This window comes from Gallinula chloropus (assembly GCF_964237585.1).
Source record: "Gallinula chloropus genome assembly, chromosome: 15".
In the NCBI taxonomy this organism is placed as follows: Eukaryota; Metazoa; Chordata; class Aves; order Gruiformes; family Rallidae; genus Gallinula; species Gallinula chloropus.
The window spans coordinates 15,179,434-15,193,667 of record NC_140100.1 but is presented as its reverse complement, the minus strand read 5'-3'; the positions used below and the strand labels follow the sequence as shown (position 1 = coordinate 15,193,667).

Below are 14,234 nucleotides of genomic sequence, written 5' to 3'. Positions count from 1 at the left end.
GCTGGGAAGGGCTGTGCCCCAGGCTGGCAGAGTGAGTGATACAGTGTCTGATCTGCATAAGAGCTGTAAATGCTGTTCTGCTGCCCCATTCATGGTTACTGACACTGCTGTCAGTTTGGATGGTTTGCAAGGCCTTGGGATGGTGTTCCTCAAGCAACACTATGTGTAACTGAGGTTTCCTCTCATTAGAGGCTCTACCATATGCCTTTGTGGTAACAATGACTTTTGTCAATGTTGCTTTCCTGAGGCATTTGTAAAACTGCTGCTCTTTCCCCAGCAGAGATCTAAGCTGACAGGATCAACAAAAGTCTTTCAGAAACGTCAGCCGCAGCCAAGACAAGGAAAACAGCACAACTAGTCCTACCTCCCATTCCTCCCCTTGAGCAACTTCAGCCTTTGTTGGAGAGAAGTGTGGTAGATTTTCCTCTTTACACTTAAGCCTGTACAACCTCTATGTACCAAAAGGCAAGGTTTCACTGTCCCCAGCTTGCCCCCTGTCAAATCCCAGCCCTACCGTGACTAAACACGCTGAGTGTGTATTTCAGTCTCATTGCCTTTGATGTTGTTGCCTGCTCCAGGTTCACAGCTCCAGTGATGGTGTACAGTTCATCACCAAGAACTGGACCAATGCAGACTGCTAGTTTCATAAAATCATAGACTGGTCTGGGTTGGATCACAGAGCTCCAACCCCACTGCCACAGGCAGGGCCACCAATCTCCAGGCATGGATCTACAGGGCCCCATCCAATCTGGCCTTGAACACCCCTAGGGACGGGGCACCCACCCCCTCTCTGGGCAGCCTGTTCCAGCCCCTCACCACTCTCTCTGGAAAGAACTTCCCCTTAGTATTTAATTTAAAGCTTCCCTCCTTTAGCTTTAATCCATCTCCCTTGTCCTGCCATTATCTACCCTTTGAAAAAGTTGATTCCCCTCCTGTTTCTTTGCTCCCTTCAGGGACTGAAAGGAAATATGTGAGAGAAAAACCAGCAGTTTAGTTCATGTTATAGGGTGTTCTGGGGGCCTTTAGTTGGTTTGGTTTGTTGTCGTTTTGTTTGTTGTTTTTTTTTCCCCCCAGTTACTAGCAACTGGAGCTGAGCTACATCTCAGACATCTGAGCCATCAACATTTTATTTACTGGCCACTTCACTGTCATCTGGGTGTTTTTCATTATTTTTCACACTTTATTTCTCTGTCCCAAGGTTTAATGGTTATGAACACGAATGTAATGTATCTCTCAAGGCAAACACTCTTGTCCTTAGCAGATCAATAAGCCTTTTGGATTATTCAACTAAGATACTATCTATTCCTATGTCAGGTGGTTCTGCTATGCTTCCTCCCATTTCTGTCAGGTTTTGGGGGTTTAGGTTGGGGTTTTTTAAAATTTCTATACTCATCCAGACAACTGATAGAAGTGAGGCAAAAGTGAACGTCCCTGCATGGGTTTGGTTCCTTGACTTCTTGTCAGAACAAATGCTTACACACTCACCTCTTGTAATTCTTGTATGCTGGTGGGCAAGCTGCAGTTACAAGCACGTCTGATGGGAATTAGGTTTGTACAGCATATGCTTTCTCAGAACCTACTAAGCATTCCCAATTAGGCACAGTAGCACTGTGCAGAGCAACATGGCTTTTACCTGTACACTTCGATCACTTAACAGTTTTGTGGTGGCTCAGAAGAACTGAAAATCTCTCTTACTAGATTTAGGGCTTTTTTTGCAGACCTTTCCTGCTTGAGCTCAAATTTCTAGATGCAATAATAGCTGGTGTAGAGAAAATGCATAATTGTTGATTCTGTTCATTTGTAATTGGGTCTCATCGAGGTCACCAATTTTGTTCTCTGGAAGTCCTACTAATTAAGAATCAACCTGTATGAACAAAGGGGCTTAAAGGGGAGAAAACCTAAATTTAGCAGTGCAGTAATCAATATGAATATGTCAATATTAATATTAGGATTTATTAATTTCAAGACTGAGACTTTCATTTATATGCCTATGAAATCCATCATAAATGAATGTTACATTGTGTTGGGCTGCTTTATGGGCCTGTTAATGGCCTTTTCCCCCCTCTTGAAGTGTGGTATGTAATCTGCTTCAGTACACTATCTGTTGGCTGATGGATATAATGACCCAGTTAGTTTATGACAGCATCTTGCAACCAGCTGAAGGTTGCTCAACTCACCAGATGTCATCCATGTTGGAGTCTTATAGCTGAGCAGCCTGAGTGTGTTGAGAGCTCTGGTGGAAGGGTGATGCTGCTCATCTTCCCAGCACCTTCACCACAGGCCAATTTGATTCAAGTCAATGTGGAGTCCTTCTGCATAGCTGATGGGTGTAACTGGCTGTTACAAGCAGCATCTGCTTTTGAATCCCACCTCCTGGGTCAGGAACCCCAAGAGCTTCAATTCTATCTTTGGACCTGGGAGTAGAGACTTTGTGGAGCGATTCCAAAATTGTGGGAGGATTGTGCTTTCTGTGGGTGATGGGACAAGTTTAGAGCTCTGATTGCAGGGTGTGATGGCTGGGAGGGCTGAGGGGTGTAATGTTAGGAGGTTCGTTGGTCCAGGTGCATGAAGCACAAGCCTGAGATGATTGCAGGCAGTGAAAGAGCTGCTACATGTGCATGTACATAGCAGAACATTCCTGAGGCCAACACCAATGCTTTTTAACCATTGACCCTTTGCAGACTAAAGAAGAGCTACAAGGCACATCTGTATTTTACCAGAAGATTTCTGCATTTCTAGCCTGTACGTGGCTTCCAGATGTTATCTGGTGGAGGGCAGAACTGGCCAACTGCTTCCAAAACCAACTGTGTCCACTTCTTCCTGAAATTCCTCCTGTCCTGCTGAGTGATGTCACTGCTGTTAATCCTGATCCTCAGGTACTGTACAGAAATGCCTGGACTTCTGGTTGGTTTGGTTCTCATTAGGTTCAGTAAAAGGTGGTGTTGTTCTGATAGTAACAGACATCCTCATTTCCTTCAGGTAAGGATTTCAACAGAGTTGGAAAACAAATACTTTTAAGCAGCATAGATTTCTACTGCAGTGAATGAGGTTACAAGGACCTCTTAAAATCAAGGGGTTAAAACCACTTGCATGCCTTGAGATGTCTGCAAGAACATTCACTTCACAGTGTCTGTAAAGAGACTGAGAATTACCTGTTTCACTTCTGCCAGGTTAGCAAGTGTCCCATAAGAAATATCCAAGTGAATGAAGTGTTACAAGAATTTGTTATACTTATGGGGGCTTATTCCATAAGGGCATCCAATGTTGCTTTTGGGCCTGTAACAGCCTGCCCTACCTCACTGTAAATATTTAGACCAGGTTTTCAAAGAAGCACTGAACATGACCTGATTTTCACAGCTTTAGAGGGAATGTTCCTATTTTTTTTTCCTGTGACATCATCAGCTTTTGGACAATCATGTTCTTTTCCCAATATTTCTAAATCCACAGCATCCCTAAGAGACAATTCCAGGGAATGGTGAAGACTGCAATTCTGCTTCATAACAAAATTTAGTTCTGAAAATAATGTTGCATGAGAACTTTTCTGCAATTTCAACCAGATTTGGGGATTATTCTTCTCTGTGAGAATCAATGCCATGAAAGCTGAGGGGCTTAGCAGTGTGCTTAGCAATTTGCCTAAAGGTTTATCCCACTTCTGTGGTGGAAAAGGAGGCTTAATGTTGTTGATTTGCAGTTGCTGTAGCTTTCAAGTAGAAGCAAGTGCTATAAAGCAGTCTGACGTCCTTGTAAAAGATAAATCTGCTGTACACTTTTGAGGCATAAAATAAGGCATCATTTAAAACAGTCAGGGCTTTTATGCAAATCCCTTATTAGAGGAATTATAAATCATTACAAATTGAACAGCAAGATAGCAGGCACTCTGGGGGTGGATCTTTGCCTCGATGCCATAGGAAAAGTGAAGTCAAATGAAAGACCACATTCTCTTCAGAAGTTCAAATGCTCTGTGTCACCCAGGTTCCCAGGCCTGAGTCCCACTGAGACCACTACGTGTCGTGGCTTTTTGATAGCTGTATCTTGCAGTTAAGCAGAAAGGGTGATTTCTCAGAGCAAGGCTCAATGAGCCAGACTCTCAGCAGGCAGCAGCTTACCCTGTCGCCTGCCCTGAAGCTTTACAAAGTGGTACCAACTGAGAATGTTCCCAAGTGTCATTAAAATACAACCAAAAAAGCTCTACATAGAAAATTCAATATCATTTTCTTTTAACTTCTTTGGCTTGAAGATTATGTCCAAGGCCAGTGATCCATGCTTGCCTTTTATATATTTACATGTGTTCTGCAGTGGTGTATACAAAGCTAAGGAGACCGAAAAACTTGCTACTACATGTTGGAAAAGCAGGCACTGAGCACCTATTTTTGCTCCCTGTAGCTTAGTCTGAGACAAAAATCCTGATGGGTTGATGAAACAAGTGAGTAGGAGCACAGTGAGAGGGAACATCAGGTAAAGTTGCTGTCTGCTTGTGTGCAGACTGGCTCTGTGTATGATTTGACAAGCAGTTGTTATCAGTAATTATAACAACCCCTAAGCCTATTGTTGGTTAGTGCCTGAGCCAATGTCTTGTTTTCAGTCAGTTTATTTAGTGTTTTTTCAGTCTGTTCTGGGTCGCAAACAGATTGGTTTTCTCTTGCTATTTGTCTCTTTGAGGCTTACTTATTAATGCTCTGCATACAGCCTATTAACCTGCAGGTAATTCACTTTTGATATGAAGAGCAAACTCCAATGCAGTCATTAAAACCCCAGGTTAGGTTAGGAGTGGCATATTCCCTCTGGAAGTTAACTGCAATGTCCCTTGGCGGCACAAAGAGGATTGCTTCATTTTAAGATAAATGTGCTTCCTCCTGTTAAGCCTTGGGATCCAAGTGTTAACAGTAGGGATGCAGACAATGCATGTATCCAGCATTGATGCCTCTTTTCCTCTTCTGTTTGTTCTGTTGAGGCATGCTAGATGTAGAGTCTTACACCTGGGAAGAAATAACCATTTGATTCAGTACAGGCTGGGGGTGACCTGCTGGAGAGGAGCTCTGTGGAGAAGGACCTGGGGGACCCGGTGGGGGACAGGGTGGCCATGAGCCAGCAGTGTGCCCTGGGGGCTGAGAGAGACAATGGGATCCTGGGGGCATCAAGAGGAGTGTGGCCTGCAGGTCACAGGAGGGGATTCTCCCCCTCTGCTCTGCCCTGGTCAGGCCCCACCTGGAGTGTTGTGTCCAGTTCTGGGCTCCCTGGGATAAAAAAAAAAAGACAGGGATCTCCTGGAGAGAGTCCAGAGGAGGCTGCGGAGATGCTGAAGGGCCTGGAGCATCTCCCCTGTGAGGAAAGGCTGAGTGAGCTGGGGCTGTTCAGCCTGGAGAAAAGAAGACTAAGGGGGGACCTTGTTAACACTTACCAATATCTGAAGGATGGGATGCAGGGGGAAATGGGCAGCCCCTTTTCAGTGTCTGTGGGGACAGGACAAGGGGCAATGGCAGCAAGTTGGAGCATAGGAAGTTCCACACCAACATGGGGAAGAACTTTTCCCCAGGGAGGGTGAGGGAGCCCTGGGACAGGCTGCCCAGGGGGTGTGGAGTCTCCATCTCTGGAGAGATTCCAGCCCCGTCTGGACGCTGACCTGTGCCATATGAGCTGGGGAGCTGCTTTGGCAGGGAGTTGGACCTGATGGGCTCTCCAGGTCCCTTCCAACCCCTGGGATTCTGTAATTCTCTTGCTCTCTCTCTCAGTTGTTTTGGACATTGGGACATTTGCCCAAAGGGTACAACCCCTAACGCTCACCCTCTTTTTGGTCATGCTCCGGAGTGCCTCCTTGAACTCCCCACTCGTACAGGTGCCTGCCGTGACAGAGGAGTCAGGGCAAAGCCATGCTGCCTGGGTAACTGTGTCAGTGAGGTTTCAAGGAAGAGGGGGAACCCCCATTCCCAAGACAAGGTGAATGAGAGTGTTTTTTTCTTTTCACTCCAGAAAATGGATTATTTGCTGCACCTCTTGGTGATCAGTTCTCTACTTGCTGCTCCCACAGTTAGTTTCGCTGCTGACTTCCTGCACAAATGGTTTGTTTTTTTCTTTGAGACAATGGAACTGATTAAGAGCAGGTCTGCACTTAAGAACTTGATCCAGGGAGCTAAATTTGCCCTGATGTTGGAAGTCAATGCTGCCAAAAACTTCAAACAGTACAGACTGAACTAACAGGAAGCTCAATGTATGGGAGGGGACTTGCTGAACCTACAGCAGCTCTTTAATGTGGTGTTTCGACTTCTGGGATTTCCTTGCTACAGAGTTGATGGCAACTGTGTTACCAGAGAAGCTCTACATGTAACACACAGGTATACACAAGGTTTGAAAGTTGCAAACCTTTTTTCTCAGAGACTGAGATAACCATGTAGCAGAAGGACTATGCCTTGCTGGTCAAAGTCCAGATCACTGTTCCATGCTCTGGAAAAGCCGCCTGGGTGCATCACTAAATGCTTTGTGCACTTGGGGTACCTAATACAGGAATGTGGTTGGAACTAGATGATCTCTGAGGTCCCTTTCAACCCAAAGCATTCTATGATTCTATCTCTGTACAGTCTCTGAAGAGGGAGTGAGAGCTATTGCAGAGGATCTTTCAGATCTGTGGCTGTGTTTTAGCACAGGCTCAACATCATGCCTGTGAGCTTTAGAGTTTGTTGTTTCATCGACAAGCGTCCTGGCTTTAGCCCAGCTGAGTGGCTTCAACATCTTCCACTAGCTTTTACTAGAACTTTTTTGAAAGTCAGTACCAGTGTGAGGCTTGCTCAGAGAACTGCTGCTTAGTACCACATCAGCTTTTCACCCAACACTCTTCAGGCCCTTGGCTGTGTGGGCATCTCAGATTGTCGTAACTGAGCTGGGGCTCAGTGGTGTCTGCAATTGTGTTGGTTTGATTTTGGGATTGTTTCCCCAAGTGTTCTGTCTTTCTCCTGTCATGCAGTGTCCATACACTGTACAGTCTCAGATTAGTGTATAGCTCAAGGCTGGGCTTTCCTTCTCCAACGCTTCTGCTGAGCCCAGTGCCAAAGCTTGAAAGACTTCATAGTTGAGCAGCTGAAGGGAGCATTAGGGGAGAAAGAAACACTCAGAACACCACCTCCACACCTGCTTCTCAGAGCAGAGCCAGCAGGATGTTGAGACTTGTAGCATGGCAGGTGCCTGCCCCAAGACCAGCAGCCTGCTGGTTTGAAGTCCAGGCTAAAGTTGTACAACAGGAGATTCAAAAGGACAGATTCATCCTGCCCTTTGCTTTCCAACTCTTGCTTCTATCTTGTCTTTATCTGAGTTAGTGCTAAGAGCCAGATCTGACAGGTCTCAAACCCTGCATCTGCTGTGCAGCCTGATAAAGTTGTATCAAGAGCTTTGGTGAGAGCACATCATCTCACTGATGATTCCATATGGATATATGACTCATCTGTGGGTGAGATGTTTGTCCTGGGACCTCATCTATATGAATTTATAGAAGTTAATCCATAGCTGGAAACATGGACCAGCTGGGTGGCTGTATCTTCATGAGGTAGAAGGCCCTACCTGAGTCTCACTGGAGTTTGTCATTGATTTTAGTGGAGCCAGGAGTTCAGATTGTCATTGCTGTTTGTAACTGAAAGACCCTTACTACAGAGAAAGGACTACAGTGATGCCTACCAGAGTTGGCATAAAGTGCTGCCTCTGCTGCCCCTGATGTGGTCAGTGGAGCTGAAAGGGAAAGGTTATATGCATACAGGACTTAGAGTCTGTCTCTGGAGGTAGTGGAAGATGCAGCCTCTTTCTCCAAAGGATTTGAGTGTTGTCTCATAGTGATAATGCCTCAGCAGATCTTTACATTGAGAAGCACCTTCCATGTGAGGAGATGAGATAGTAGAGTATGTAGAAATCCTTCCTGCAGTTTTTGTTTTCCTGCTGTGGCTGGGAAGCAGTCTAGAAGACTCATTGCAACTTAAAAGACTCTCTTAGATCATCTGACAGCAAAAGCTATTTCTTTGTTGTCAGAAATGAGGACAGAATACACTGTAAGCAAGGAGAGAGGGTGGATGTGGTCATATTTCTGTATGACAGTTAAAGATTCATGGCTTAGCTGCATGCAGCTCCAGTCTTCTCTAAAATGTGCTTATTCTTGTTTCTGCTCATTGTTTTACAACAGGTTTTTGTTTTCTTCCAATAACTGTCTAGCTTCATCTCAGGAATATTGTGTGAAACAAAGGGTAGTCCTGGATTTCTTTTTAACACTTTTTGAAAAATGGTGCACCTTCAATCCTAGCTATGGTAAAATTTGGCCTTTTCCAGTGTCTTAAGGCATCAGAAATCAGAATTTGTCTCCAAAAACAAATAAGAAAAAGGATGATTGACAAGAAAGAATAACTACAAGTGGGAGGTTCAAGACATGCCATCCCTTCCTGCTCTTTCAGGTCATGGCAGCATGAGGCAGAGGGTATCAGTGCTGTAAGAAACCATGCTTTCTTACAGTGGGGGGTGGGGGAGACAAACAGGTAAGTGGTTGTGTTTAAATGATTCTGGGTTTTGAAGCCTATCACAGAATAAGGCAAAGTATTCCTGGGGCTGCAGTAGCTGCTGTTGCCTGACTGTAGGATATCTTTCCTCCCTTACTGTGACACATAAGATTATTGGAGTGCTCTGGGTCTGCAGAGATTCAGAGAAGAAGATTTTTTCAGGTAGGTATCAAAGGCTGGACTGCCCCCTCACCATCCTCAGCAGTGCATGGGGCAGGAGTCTCCTCTTCTCATAGACTCACAGACCGTTAGGAGTTGGAAGGGACCTCAAAACATCATCTAGTCCAAGCCCCCTGCCAGAGCAGGATCACCCAGACTAATCATACATGGGGTTGTATGATTGTCTCCCTGCCAAGAGACAGGTCAGTGTTCAGAGATGATTTTTCAGCTCTCCTGGGGGAGGGTCTCTGAACTGCTGTGTTCACACAGAAGCATTACAGCTACTGGGATGTTGTTGGAGACATGAGAGGAACCAGCCCTGAGGTGAAACCAATACAATTCTCACAGCTACCCTCTCTCTCCTTGGGGAGCATTAAAAATAGCACCAAAGTAGTGTGAAGTAGTGTCAAAATCACCAAAATGACATTGGGAAGTGTGGGGTCATGCAACTGCCTGCTCAGGGTCACTCTGCAGTGTGTGTCACACAGCTTGTCACAACTGACCAGGAGCACTTCACTCCTATGTTGAGAAAGTTGCTTTCTGCCTATTTGTTGTGTGCATCACGTAGGAAGGCAGAGTCAGGAGTCCTCCTCCAGCTGCACTGGAAAAAGCAGAGACTGTCATACCAAAGCCATTTAGGTGTATTTTCTTACCTGTGAAGAAAAGGATCTTCTAGGAGAACTGTGGCTTTTCAAGCTTCATTTTCTATTGCTTTGTAAAATCACATTCAGTTTGGCTGCTAAAAACCAGAACCTGACAGATCAGAGTAACAGCTTTCCACAGGCCTTGATTCCCTGAGAGGTGTAGCCAGATCCCCGCCCTGGCAGGGAGGGAGGGGCCAGTGGTGCAGCAGTGTGCCTGGGATCACACCTGATCCCCACCTTACACCATGGGATTTCCTAAAGATCAGGCAAAAGCCTTATATGTCCCCTGGGCGTCCTAACGGGGGCTGGATGATTACAATGAAGGTCTCTATGAAATGTAAGCTGGAGTTGGTTTGATTGCATTTGTCCCTTCTTTCTTCCTTCTCCCTGAAAGTTCATAGACTTGAGGATTGTTCAAGGAACAGCTTGAGCCCCAGAAGACCGGGGTCTTGCTGTTTTCCCACTTCACAGGGCTTGTCTGTGCTCCCTGCAGGCAGGAGCAGGCAGCAAACGTTGGAAACAGGAGATCCTCTGTTCCCTTAAATCAATGAGTTCTCACTTTTCTTCTGATGCTGTTTTCCACAGCAACCAAATGTGTTATCACAAGTGGAGGCTGGTGAATGATGAATTGCAGGACAAGAAGGACAAATCCATTGAGAGATGTCAAAGCTCTTGGCTGGGTATACTGGGGGTGACTGGAACCGGGTGAAAAGTGAAATCCCCTGTTCTGCTTTCAGGCAAATATCTCATGAAGCACAGGAAATAGAGGAAGGAGAAAACAGGTTACTGAAGCAGAAAGGCAGATGTCAGAGGGTTCTTAATTATTCAAAATTATTTCCTTTCCTGGTGGTTGTTTTTAAACATTTGCAGGATGACATGAAGTGCCTATCTTGTAATTCTCTTAGGTGATTACACAATTAAACAGCATTATATGTACGTCATAACCCAGAACAGACGCTTCTTCATGCAGTGTAGGTCCATTTTCTATCCATAATAAAAGTCCTGATGAGACCATGTTGAAATTTAATTGCTTTTTTTGCTTTTTTGAAAAGGTCTGTCCCCATGAGATGCAGACAGGTTAATGACTGCTGTGAATGAGAGGCTGTGAAAATGGTGAAGCTTCTCTGATTTTTATCACCTGAGCCTATGTCTCAGAAGTGACAGTTGGGCTTCTTTTAGGGTGAGGGGTTTTTTTTCCAATCTTGGAGTGAATTCTGTCCAATGTGAACTCTGCCAAAGTGCATCCAAATTTCTGGAATGCCAGGTTGTGGCATAGCCACAAGCATCACTTCTTCCCAAACCAGAACTTGACAGACATGAGTTAGAAGCTGTGCTTGTTCCTGCACTGCATGCAGTCTCAGCCAGTTCTGCTGAGTGACACATCCTTAAACTTGCACTTGTGCAAGTTGCTTGCTTGGCTGCCCAGAAATTGTATGAGAAACAAAATAAGGTGCTGAGGTTGGGAAATGCTACACTTGGGTAAAGCCCTGACCTAAATGCCAGAGACTTTTTGCCTGTCTGTGAGTATGTGGCACAGTAAGGTTTACAGATATGTGTCACTTGTGGTGACATGAGCACAGGAGAAATGTCCTATTTTGGTTACAGGCACGTCACGTTCATGCAGTTCTTTCCCTACTCTTCCGTTTGATTAGTTAATTAGAGCATACCTTTAATAAGCCCTTTTCTGCTGGATGCTCAGCACAGTTGTGGGGAATCAAGGTTTTGAGCTGCTAGCCTGATCCCACAGTGCCTTTTGCATGCAACTCCTGTTCGTGGTGGGTCAGTGGGTTGGACCCTGGGAACGTTTGGGCTCTTGTGAAGCAGTTGCAAATTCATATTCTTGGCATGTCACTTAATTGGAGCTACTGGTACAGTTGTGAGAAAGCAAATGATAGATTAAAAACACTGAGCTTAATCCGTTCACATCCATCCTTATGTGCTCTGTAGCCACAGACTACTAATTTTCCCTAGCTCTGCCCTGGTCAGGCCTCACCTGGAGTGTTGTGTCCAGTTCTGGGCTCCCTGGGATAAAAGGGACAGGCATCTCCTGGAGAGAGGCCAGCAAAGGGCTACAAAGATAATTAAAGGCTTGGAGCATCCCCCCTGTGAGGAAAGGCTGAGAGAGCTGGGGCTGTTCAGCCTGGAGAAAAGAAGACTAAGGGGGGACCTTATTAATGTTTATCAGTATCTTAAGGATGGGATGCAGGGGGAAATGGGCAGCCCCTTTTCAGTGTCTGTGGGGACAGGACAAGGGGCAATGGCTGCAAGTTGGAGCATAGGAAGTTCCACACCAACATGGGGAAGAACTTTTCCCCGGTGAGGGAGCCCTGGGACAGGCTGCCCAGGGGGTGTGGAGTCTCCATCTCTGGAGAGATTCCAGCCCCATCTGGACGCCGCCCTGTGCAATATGAGCTGGGGAGCTGCTTTGGCAGGGGGTTGGACCCCATGGGCTCTCCAGGTCCCTTCCAACCCCTGGGATTCTGTGATTCTGTGATTTTGAGGGATCAAGCTAACATTCAGGTAAGAGATGTCCTTCGTGCATTTCAGGCTGTGGAGAAGGTGTTTGCAGTGCCAAGTGGATTTTACTGGCAGACAGTTGAAACTGATGAAGAATACTTCCCTAACAGCAGTGACATCCAGGGTTGTGGAGACACAGACACTGAGGTAAAAAACCCAAATCAGCCCCTGCTTCCTGACTTTGGGGTATGATGTGGGAAGTTGTGAGACGATTAAGTGACCTGGAATATTTCAGTCTTGAGGTTTGGTACAAATACTGATCTTGAAGTATTTCTCACTCAGACCTAAATAGATCTGCTGAATATTTGGTGTCATCAGTATCAATGTGCTGATTGCTCTGAGCTGTGCAAGATGAAACTGTGAAACGTGCAGGGTGAAGAAATTGCTTCCAACTGGGTGCAAATCAGTGGCATTATACAAAATGTTGATAACCCCACCCTACTTAACTGCAAGCCATTATACAACATAACTGGTTGGGGTCTTTAAACTTGTGCTCAGAAATATCAAAATAAATTTGGAAGTTTCTGGTAGTATCTGACTGACCCACAATAACTGTAACAGAGTAAGAAAGAAGTAATTCTACTCCTAGGAGAAGAGATGGGTAAGGTAAGAAATTAGCTGATATTTACCTGTTTAGGAGTGCATATCCAAATGTACTGGGCCTCTACCCACGTATGGTAACTTGCTGCCTGTGGTGCCTCACCTTCCTGAGCTCTTGTGCAATGTAAAACGTAGCGTGTTTGATCTGACAGAACTCAGTTCCCTGTCAGCATGGATTCAGGGGGTGCAGAAACACTGAGCTCTTCTGAACGTGCAGCAAACCCAGCCGGTTGCTGAGGGTGTACCAGGCCTGCTCCTGAAAGATGCTGAAAGTCCACAACTAGGAGCTGAAGATACCTGGGGCTTGGCACCCAGTTGAAAACACCTCATGTCTTCATTACAGGTCCTCAGCTTGCCCCAGGAGTGCCTTTAGTGGGGCAGTGCAGACCCCCTCACAGCGAGGGCAGAGGGAAGGCGAGCTGGGAGCTGAGACGGGCAGCGAGGCAGGCAGGGCTGGTGGCCGCTCGGGCAGCATGCAGTCCCACAGTAGCTGAGCACGAAGAGCAGAGTGGGTCCAGCAGCAGTAACTGGGGTCAGCCAAGAGCCAGTAGTGACAAGGCCAGGCCAGAAAGTCAACTCAGCCAGTTAGGATGATGGCCAGAATCGGTGCTGTAGGAGACAGGGCCAAGGCATACGTACAACAAAGCTCAGACAGAGAGCAAAGCCAAGTGCCTGGCTCCAAAGCAAAGGGGAGGCAGGCAGTGACTGAGGTCTCTCAATGCTGGACAGCTGAATTGTTCAGGTTGGCCCTGAGCCTGGGCAGCCAAACCTCAGAGACGCTTGTAGCAGCTACAGAAAAATACTACCTTACTGGCTGCTGTGAATATTGGGTTAGTATGAGGAGAGCCCGAGCTAGATGCACATAAAGAAATAGAGCTTTTATTTCTAATTAGACCACTTTTTTTGTCATTTAAGTAAATTTATATCTTCATTTATTGTGATGGTATAAGTCTCATAATGTGTTTATGGGGGAGTAGCATTTCATCTAAAGTGTCCAGTAGTGGTGATGAATGAATTTGGCGTTCACCACAGTCATAAAGCTTCTTGCTGGGCATAGCATTGTCTTGCTTTACATCCAGGAGAACCACGCACCAATTTGAAGCCGGCACAATCACAGCACAATCACACTTGTCTGTTCTACAGCTAGACAATTTATTACCCACAGCTCCGCACAACTTCCTCCCAGATAGTGCTTGAAATGTTATGTTTCTTCTGGTGGGAAGGTAGTAAGAATGTGTGTCTGTTTTGGATATAGACATTCATTCTATATTGGAGTTGGAGAGGGTCCAGAGGAGCCACAAAGATGATCAGAGGGCTGGAGCAGCTCCCCTACAAAGAGAGGCTGAGGGAGCTGGGCTGGTTCAGCCTGGAGAAGAGAAGGCTGTGGGGGGACCTCATTGCAGCCTTCCAGTCCCTGAAGGGAGCAGAGAAGCAGGAGGCAATCAGCTTGTTAAAGGGCAGATAATGGCAGGACAAGGGGGATGGAGTGAAGCTGAAGGAGGGAAGGTTTAGATTAGATATTAGGGGGAAGTTCTTTGCAGAGAGAGTGGTGAGGGGCTGGAACAGGCTGCCCAGAGAGGGGGTGGGTGCCCCATCCCTGGGGGTGTTCAAGGCCAGGTTGCATGGGGCCCTGGGCAGCCTTGTGTAGCTCCAGACCTGGAGGTTGGTGGCCCTGCCCGTGGCAGGAGGGTTGGAGCTCTGTGATCCTTGGGGTCCCTTCCAACCCAGACCAGTCTGGGGTTCTGTGATTCTGTGTCTTCCTACATGCCAGGATGGGCTCAATTGAATTAAA

The 14,234-nt window shown here is 46.2% G+C and overlaps 1 protein-coding gene across 1 annotated transcript in view; it reads left to right on the top strand.

Annotated features, from left to right (window-relative positions):
- The window catches only part of DNAAF8 (dynein axonemal assembly factor 8), a gene marked incomplete at both ends in the record, with an annotated part of 93,084 nt that overhangs the window by 32,887 nt on the left and 45,963 nt on the right, over positions 1–14,234 (top strand). Inside the window, 2 exons of the mRNA XM_084271211.1 lie at positions 2,682–2,876; positions 11,873–11,989. Coding sequence (XP_084127337.1) covers positions 2,682–2,876; positions 11,873–11,989 — 312 coding nt within the window. The remainder of the gene's footprint in view (positions 1–2,681; positions 2,877–11,872; positions 11,990–14,234) is intronic.